The sequence below is a fragment of the Solanum stenotomum genome, chromosome 1 (assembly GCF_019186545.1).
Source record: "Solanum stenotomum isolate F172 chromosome 1, ASM1918654v1, whole genome shotgun sequence".
Classification (NCBI taxonomy): domain Eukaryota; kingdom Viridiplantae; phylum Streptophyta; class Magnoliopsida; order Solanales; family Solanaceae; genus Solanum; species Solanum stenotomum.
Window position 1 is genome coordinate 88,712,153 of NC_064282.1, and position 9,790 is coordinate 88,721,942.

A 9,790-nucleotide genomic window follows, 5' to 3' on the forward strand; every position below is an offset into this window, starting at 1 on the left:
CCCAACCCTAGGTGAGGCGGACAAGTACCAGATGAGCACATGCTTTACAAGTGACCTATGAATAGAAAGTAAACTACTATGCATATAGATTTACTGATGAGAAGCTTGATAAGTCCATAAATTAGACTCATTTAGGGCTTTATTTTGATAAGAATATTGTCTTCGAATGCTTATTTTGTCTAAATATCTGATGAAAACTCTTAAGTTTCAGGTATTTGAAGTTTTAGTGAAAGTATGAACACTTAGCCGCAAAAAGGAACAAAAAGGCTGAAAAGAACGACGAAACTGAAACCCGAGCATCGCCAAGCACACTTGGCAATTCGCCGAAGGGATTTACTCCGCCCTTTGTTTCAGTACGCGAAGCCCTGAAAGAGAAGGATCAAAAAGGCGATGAAAGGAGCAATCAGCGCTTCGCTGAATAGTTTCGGGAAGCAGTACTATACCGCCCAATGGTCTAGAACGTGAAGGTGCTAAATGCAAGCACGAAACGGCGATGAGACAGATGAAGGGCAAGTCGCCGAAGTCATTCGGCGACATCGACTAACTTCGCCGAAAGATCCGCCCGCGCTATTTTCTAAAGTCTATAAATACTGAACTTATTATTAATTTTTGGGGTGGAACTTTTATTTTAATTTCCAGAATAGAATAGTACTTTTTAGATATTTTCTCTCAAGTTTGGAGAGGGTTTTTGGGAACTTGAAGAAAGGAGTCCATCTTCCCCAAGTTGGAAGTGGGTCTTCTCTATTCTTTTTCCTTTGCTTAAATTAAGGTTTAATTTCTTATACCCATTTGATTTTACTATCATTTTAGGTGTATTTTGTTATTTCTTGATGCGTGGCTAAAAACCCCATTCTTAGGGTGTGATTTAGCAAATATGTGTTGATATTATTGTTGGGTCTTGCTTGCTGATAGGTTAGATGTAGTTTAATGGTGATTTCACCTAGTGGTTGTGGTTTAATCTAAATGATTTGTAGTTGCAAATACAAAGCCACTCATGTATTTTAGGCTTGCCCGAGAGGGAGGTCGCGAAACCAAGACCACTAGATTGATGGCCTAAGGAGTGGGTCGACATGAGGTTCATCCCGAGAGGGTGAGCCCTGGTCCCATATCCTAACACTCAGCTCGAGAGAGTGAATGGGGTAAGGCATAGGCTGGTCTTCATGCGACAAATGGGTGTTCGAGAGGAACGCATTCGAAACGGGGTAAGTTACCCAAGAGGAAACTTATTTCCATTTAAAGCTTAGCCTAGTCACTATTATCTTACAAACTTCTTATCAAAAGCATGTACCCAACTATTTATCTCAACTTGTATTGCGGTCACACCCCAAGAACATTTTCCCAAACTTGATTTTCTTGTTAATTTTTGCTATTTTTACTACTTGTAACAAAACCCCCAAATCGATATTTGACACTTTTATGTCACCTCCCTTTTATTTACTATGTTTTTACTCGTTAATATCTTTAACCACGACTAGGTAGAGCTAAATTTTATTTATCTATCAATTCTCAAAATCACTCCCTTGAGACATGACCCCAACCTTTAGTTGGGTTACTATACTATCGACGATCGTCGACACTCATACCGTAGGTTAGTGTCATTGGTCACGATAAGCATCAAAGTTTCATAAACAACACGTGTTGATTAGCTGAACCGATACATGTGACAAGTGAAACTATGAATACAGATGATAGCTTTACAATGTCTACAAAGCCTCTACTGGAATCCATGACTGTACCACTATGAAAATATGCATAGCAAAGACTCGGCAAATCCCCGAATCAACCTGGAGCTCACCAAAAACCGTTGAGCATCATGTGCTTCTATTGGGGAGATCTACAAGTTGAGTACTTGTACTTGCAGCATGAAATGCAGCGTCCTAATAAGGGACGTCAATACGAAAGAATGTACTGAATATGTAAGGCATAATACAACCACATGTAAAATGAAAGCTCAAGTGAAACCAAATACCAATAGATACGAATTAGAGACCACCCTTGCCTATACTTGTGGAATCGTGTATGTTACATTATTTTCTTTACTTTTTTGTGCATTATAATCTTTATAAGACATATGATACAAATGACCAGCTGATTAGTGGTAGAAGAGGATGACCTATGCTAGGAATTTTAACCCCTGGGATGCTATCCTTATAATTTCACAAATTGGGATCGGCCCATGCTAGGCTTTCTCCCCTGAGCTGTCACCCTTTTATACCAATTGAGATTGGCCCATGCTAGGCTTTCACCCCTGAGCTACCACCCTTCTATACCGATTGGGATCAACCCATGCTAGGCATTTTCCCCTGGGCTGCCACCCATAATTATACATATAGATTCACTTAAATTCTTAATCTTTGAGATTGTTATTTTGATGTTCATAACTTTTTCGAGATTGTTCTTTGGATAATCATAACTCTTTTGAGATTGTTCTTTTGATGATCATTATCTCTTTTGAGATTGTTGTTTTGGTGGTCATAATCATTGTTGAGATTTGGAACTATGGACCAGTAGTAGAAGACATATGAATATGGATTTACAATAATAACAATGACATGGGAAGCAAATGTGACATGAATGTGTAATACCTAGGAGCTTATATGACTCAGTAAGCATTTTGACATCTCAAATTGAAGCACATATCAAGTGAAGACATTTAACATTCAGCCAAGAGATTTGAACTTTATATGGTAGCCAGATACTCACTAACTAATATCAAATACAAGGTATACATAAAAGTGGAACCAAGGGAGAACGTGGGCAGATTCAACTTAAGGAGTACGGATACATATTCCAAGTAAGTACATATAAAATGTACAATAGATCAAGTAGGGATCTTGTGAGGTAACACTATAGTCTAACCCAATGGGAGTAATATCCAATAAAGGGAACATATGAACATGTGACAAGATGACATATATATAGATAATTGAAGCAAGTTGGCATGATATGGGCAGATTGTATATCCAACATACAAACATATGTACCATGTGTAATCTAGGATCATTTTGATTTATATAAGGGAAATACGTGCCAAGGGTACTTTGACGGTGAAACAAGTTTAAACCTTGCATGCTAATACTTGGTAGAGTAAACACGTACATTTAGTAACAAACTCATATTTGAGTACTCACTTTAATGTTCTAGGGAGTAGGAACTAAAACTATGGATCAGTCACTACCAAGGGCATTTAGAAAGCTTACTTTTTGTAATGCAAGTGTTGGATTCATGCCAAAGAAATAGGAAATCGAATAGCCTTACATACCTTGCTATACAATTCAATAAGTATGACTTAAGCTCCTTCTCTTCAGATTACTAATCTACAATAATAAAATAAGTTGTAAGACTAATATTAGTAGCTAATCAATCAATTTGAGTTACTTGATCTCACTAAAATAGTAACCAAGCAGTAAGCATGCAATTTATCTAGTCAATGTTTTCTTTCCTTTCCTTTCCCTTAAATCGCGTCTATATACTGTACAACCTTCGTCTATATCCCCGCACATCCAGTCACATCCCTTATCATAACATACATAAAACAATCCTTAAACATAATACTGTAACAGAAGAAATATGAATCATGATTTCTGATCACCAGCACTTGAAGAGTTAACATTACTTTTAAAGTGCTCAAACAAGCTCATGACTGAATTTAAATAGGACTCCCCTCCATGGTTGTCCCCACATGCACTAATCACCAGAACATCCTCCCCAATATTACACCATGTAAAAGTAACAATCTCCAACTCACTAACACATACCAAGTGTCCTAATTAACTCAAGCACAAGAGGGAGAAAATTGTAGTAGCTTACCTTGCTGGACAGAACTACCACTTGCTAAAACTTGGATTCTTCAAGGTAAATGTTGTCCTACTTAACTTGTCTTAAATTATACCTTCCAATAGCTTGAACTCCCTAATATTCAAGAACCCTAATGGTATTTAATGGTTGTTGTATGAAGCTAAGAGAGAGAAGAGAGAAAGCTCTAGAAATCAGATTTTTGGCAAAGTAAAAATGGTTGAAAAAGCTGATATCAATCCCTTTTGAAGGGACCTGCTTTGGCCGACTTTCTCACTCATTTTCGGCCATAATTTTTCAAATAGGTGACCCACCTACTTAGACCTTTCACTTGGGCCTTTTTGGACTTAAGAACATTGGGCCTTTTGCCACCTTTCTTGTACTTCATTTGCAGCCAACATGTGTCTTTAATTTAGGCCACACATTTAAGTAGGTGATGCACCTACTTTTCCATTCAAATTATTTCTAATGGGTTTGGAAAGATTGGGCCTTGGCTGTCCATTTTCCCCTTATTCCTCTATTCAACTTGGGCCAGATTAATGCAAGTAGGTGTAGTATACTTGGCCCAATAACATGGTCAAAAGAGTCTTAGTAGGTGATGCACTTACTTGGTCCTTTGGGCTGGTCAATAAGTCAAAGTAGGTGATGCACCTACTTGTCACCTACTAGCTTAGCGAAGTCAAGCAAGCACCTCAATATTTTATTCCATTTCTAGACCTTAATACCTTTAACTTAACTTAAAACTTATATACACTATGTCACTTTAAACTTTAGACTCAAATACCACCTTATGATCTCAAGTTTAAATACTTCCATCGATTTCAACTTAATCGGGTCACATTAAAATCTACGGACAGTGCACTTTAAATCTATTCTATTGTCACTAGTTGCATAGGAAACCGAGTCCATAACTATACCACAAGGAAATTTTTAAGTGTCATATAAATAGAACTAGTACACGTAGAATACAGAGTGTTACACTTAATTGAAAAATTATAGTTTATATACAATAAAATATTAGTTTTTATTGATAAATAATAGACTTTGAATATCTTTGAAGAAAGACTCCCATGAGATTTAACCGTTTGGTCATGAGATTATTCAATTAAGACAAATACTCTGTCCAATTTAATTTGTTTGTTTACTTTATTTAGAAATTTTTTTTCTTTTTTGGCCGCTCTTTTAATTTTAATTTTCTACATGACATGTTTAAAATTATAAAATTAAATATCATTTTTGATACATTCCACATATTTTTTATTCAACCACAAGAATTAATTGCCTACTTTACTTTCTTGAATTATTATGTGTCGAATCAAAATCATACAAACAAATTGAAACGGCCAAAATAATGCACAATATGTAAAATGATTTAATTAAGGAGAATACATTTAATTAAGCCACACTTATTTATTTCATTATATATATAGTAAGAGTACATGGAGACATTATACATGAACCCTAATTATTTTTCACATGTGGCTGTTTAATTACTTCAATAATCCATTAATTAACGGACCATAGGCATGTCTACAACATAACCCAAGATGTTATCAAAAAGACGAACTCGATTACAACTAAAATCCAATGTGACTGGAGAACCATTCAGTAGTATCTGAACATTTGTTATGAGTGAATTTTCCTTCTCAATTATTTCCTTAGCAAGCTTTGTTGGGACACCAATAAGTTCTGGCCAGCTTAGTTTTCCTACATATACACATAATAATTAATTATAATGAGAGAAAGAAATTAAGAACAAGAATAATATATTCTATATGTGTTATTATAATAGCAGACATTGAGTTGAATCATGATATTATTTTTTTTTAAATGGAAGTAGCGGAAGAGATTTTAAGGTGGAGAATCGAATCGTTATCGATCAATAATGTAAAATTTTAGGTAATTAACCAACTGAACTAATAAAAATTTTCAGAATTGAATAATTTACATCTTGTTTGGCCAAGTTTCAAAAAAAGTCAACAATGACTTCTTAGTTTAAAAATTACTATATTTTTGAGAATTGAAGTGTTTGGTCAAGCATTTAAGAAAAAAACAAGTGTTTTTAATAGTAGAAAAAACTGGTTTTTGAGAAGCTAAAAAAGCAAATTCCTTTAAAAGAACTTTACCTTTGCACATCAAGTCAGATTCAAATTCCTTGAGAAGTTCTATGACTTCTAGTCCATCATTTTCTTTTCGTGCCATGAGTGTTTCAAAGGCTGTTAAAAAAAAAAAACATTTTAATAGCATTTAATAAAAATATTGTATTAATACATTCAACTAAATATCAACCTTTATAGTTTAACATGTTATAATATAATTATAATGAACCCCTTTATAATATTTTAGCTAATTAATATTTTTATGAACAATTGTTTATAATTATCTTTTAAGTATCATGCTGATAATGTAACAATTCTTCTACATTATTATTTATGGTATATTTTTCATTTCAAGTTAAATCGTCAGAAAATTGTGATGTGCTTAAAAATCTCTTGCACAAGAAATGGTAGAAGGAGATTCATCTGATCTGCAACGGAACTAACATTTTCTCTAAGAAAGTCTATATATATATATATATATATATATATATAAAATTGAAACTTATATAAATAACGTAATTTTCCAGTAAATGGGTGTCAATCGACAAGTCATTGAACAAGTCGCTCATTCGAACCTCTTTTACCGGTTAGTCACATCATATTTTTACAAGATCATAACTCTTTTTTTTAATATATTAATATATAGTATATGGTGAAACCTTTGTGAAAGTTCTAATCGCAAAAGAAATATAAATTATTTACAACTCTAATCATAATCATGCATATATAGAGAGAGAGAGAAAGAGAGGTACTAACAAGTTGCAAGAAGAAAGAAAACAATGACGTGAGCAAACTTTGACTCCATTTTCTTTTAGTTGTATTTAAAGAGCTGAAGGAATTGAGTGAATTTGTATGAGTGCATCGCGTAAATTTATAGGCATACTAGTGGTGTCTAACAACCACATGTTAGAACAATTTGAAGATAAGGAAAACGTTATTATGTTTTGAGGGTGACAGTGAAAATTAAATTCACGTGTAGTTTCAAAGAAAGTAAAGTCTTGAAAGAGATATAGAACGATTGATTTATGAATTCGCATGAGCCCAATATTTTAAGAATAGGTCTTATCCGAATATATATACATTTTACCGATAAAAATAAACAAATACATATTGGCAAAATAACAAGAAGGAAAAAAAGAAATAGAGAAGTAGTAATTACACAAACTAGTATTAAAACATTTAACAAGAAAAAAGATGTAGAAATATAATATAGTTTATCTTTATAATAAAAAAGCTAATTCATTTTCTTTCAACAATAAAATACATACCTCATGTGAAACACAAGATACTTTTATGAATTCTAATTGCCCCATCATAGGTTGGTGGTCGAACTGTGTTGCGGAGATAGGATGGAAAATTGAAAAACTATATTTATAATAATAAAGTGATTTCATTCGAATTCATATTCAAAAATGAGATTATCAACTATACTAATAACTTTTGCAAAGACAAATTCTTCATAAAACACTATTTTGTCATTATTCGACAATATTCATCATATGACCCAAGTGAAAAAATCAATTTTAGTATAACCTATTTAAAAAGTATAATAACAATCAATATTATGTATATTAGCTACTCATATATAGGACCTTGCTTTCGAATGTATGGGAGAAGAATAGGAGTTCACTCATCTTTCAAACTAAAACAAAATTCTTAAGTTCATATATCATACTAGATGGTAATGGCCCGTGCTAAGCACGGGCCCAACATGATTTTGAAGTAAATTTTTTCTTAGTAAAATACTCAACTATATATGATCAAAAGCATATATTAACATGGGCAAAACATGACATTGTTCGTGTGAATATGTGAAATAGATATATAGTTACAAAAAGATTCTTATGCATCTATCTCTTATAATTAATCTTCTTTTATCTTCTCTGGAATATCCCTCATTTTGGTCTCGACTTGTGGAGCTCTTCCTATGGTCTTAACCTTGTTGAGCTCTTCTTAAAGTCTCGACCTTATTGAGCTCTTTAGATTGATAGTTCCTAGTTTGATGCATCTTCAATTGTCTCCAACTCCTTATGAGAAACTATCGTAGTTCGTCTTTCATTTTCTGCATGTGTGTCATTTTTCTTCTCTATCATGATGAATCAATTTATCCTTACCAAAATCATTGATAGTGTTTGTACAATTTTGAACTAATCATTTCCTATGACCAAGAGCTTGTAATAATCACATCGGTATGAAACTGTGAGGAAAGCAAAAAATACATATCATACAATTACCAAAAAAAAGTACATATGTTGGTTTGATTTGGTTTGTGTCCAACTAATTGTACTCTATTTCGATCACTAATAAGTTAATTAATCGTACAGAATATATTCTGCTGGTGCACATACCAAAACAATGTTGGAAAGTCATGACATCGTCAATTTGTGCTTGTAAATAGATACATATCTCCATTTCAAGTAATTGTTGGAGTTGAAAAGTTTTGCAACATATTTACATGATGTTGATTCTGGTAATGAAATAGTCGATATTTAAATATGTATAACTAATTAGTGTACTTGAAATGTTGAAGTTTAAATGAAAATCTATTCCTTAAGCATTTTTCAGTGGAAATCTCATGCTAGATTAAGCATTTAGCTTCGACAATGAACCTTTGGAACAACATTGAAACCGAGAAGAAGTTAATTAACGGAGTAACAAACACTATTAAGTGTATACGTGTTTGTATTAAAATGGATGAAAATCTTAGTGATTTGCCCTAGGAGATATACATAATTACGAAAGTACCCCTGTTCGTCTTTTCCTTGTTGACTTATAAATAATAGAATATAGTGACTACTGAAAAAAAGAAAAGGATTGTAAGAAAAATTTTTTCATTTGTATCACTTTTTTTTTCAACGTATTTATAAACTATACTACGCTGGTGTATTTATACACCTTTAGTCCCTTTGTATACATAAGCTTATACAAAACCCAGTATAATGTAAATACTATTGCTAGTAATAATACTAATAATGAGAGAATCAAAATCCTATTTGAAATTTGAGATGTAGAGGGATGGGGATATTTTATTTTGTTTTAGTTTAAGAAAAATTAATTGTTGCTACTCCTCAACAGTATTTATTTTCTCCTAAAAATTTGGCCAAACGTTTCACTTTTTCAAAATAAGCACTTTCTGCAAAAAACAAACTACATGTTTGGATCATTTTACAACTTATGACGTAGCCATTAGTAAGGAGTTAGAGCTTGTTGTATAATTTGTATAATGGATACAAAATCAATATAAAATTTAAATTTTTTGATTTAGGGGTTAAATTTTACTTTTGGTTTAATTTATATAAACAATATTTATATGCAAATGTTGAAATTATACAAATAAGAGCAAAATGTATATTTGCTGATAATATACAAAACGAACTATGACTTTCATACGTGGGTTATAGATACATAGATATACAAATCAAAAGTATATAAAAGCATTCAGAGATAAGAGTATATACAAAAGCATTCATAAAAATGTTGAACATATACAACTAGGAGCTACAATGTATACTACAAATCTGAACTACAAAAATCACACGTGGGTTAAAAAAAACTACATAACTTATAAAAGTCAAATGTATCAACACTACTATATACAAAAATTAAAATAATAAAATGCTTGGAAAAACATTCACAAAAAATATACAGAATAATTTATACAAATAGCGCAATTTTTTCACCATCATACTCTGTTATGCCTACGATTTAATTCAGCAGAGTTGGAAATTTTCTCGTCTCCTCTCTCTTTCATTGATGACACTAGTCACCACTACGACTTTTGCATGATTTATTGCATCTTGATAGTCATTGCAGAACTTATATCTATTTTTTTCTTTAATTTTTTTTTTCGCAATGACTTCAAGTTTGGCAATGAAACGTGCAATTTCTTTGAAATC

The 9,790-nt window shown here is 32.4% G+C and overlaps 1 protein-coding gene across 1 annotated transcript; it reads right to left on the reverse strand.

The window, feature by feature from the left end:
* Nucleotides 1–5,305: 5,305 nt before the first annotated feature.
* LOC125858459 (proteinase inhibitor 1-like) lies at nt 5,306–6,714 on the reverse strand. Its single transcript, XM_049538248.1, has 3 exons — nt 6,651–6,714; nt 5,922–6,011; nt 5,306–5,502 (listed from the first exon to the last, which is right to left on the reverse strand). The coding sequence occupies exons 1-3, from the start codon at nt 6,697–6,699 to the stop codon at nt 5,306–5,308; spliced, it is 336 nt and encodes a 111-aa protein (XP_049394205.1). The 5' UTR covers nt 6,700–6,714.
* Nucleotides 6,715–9,790: the final 3,076 nt, after the last annotated feature.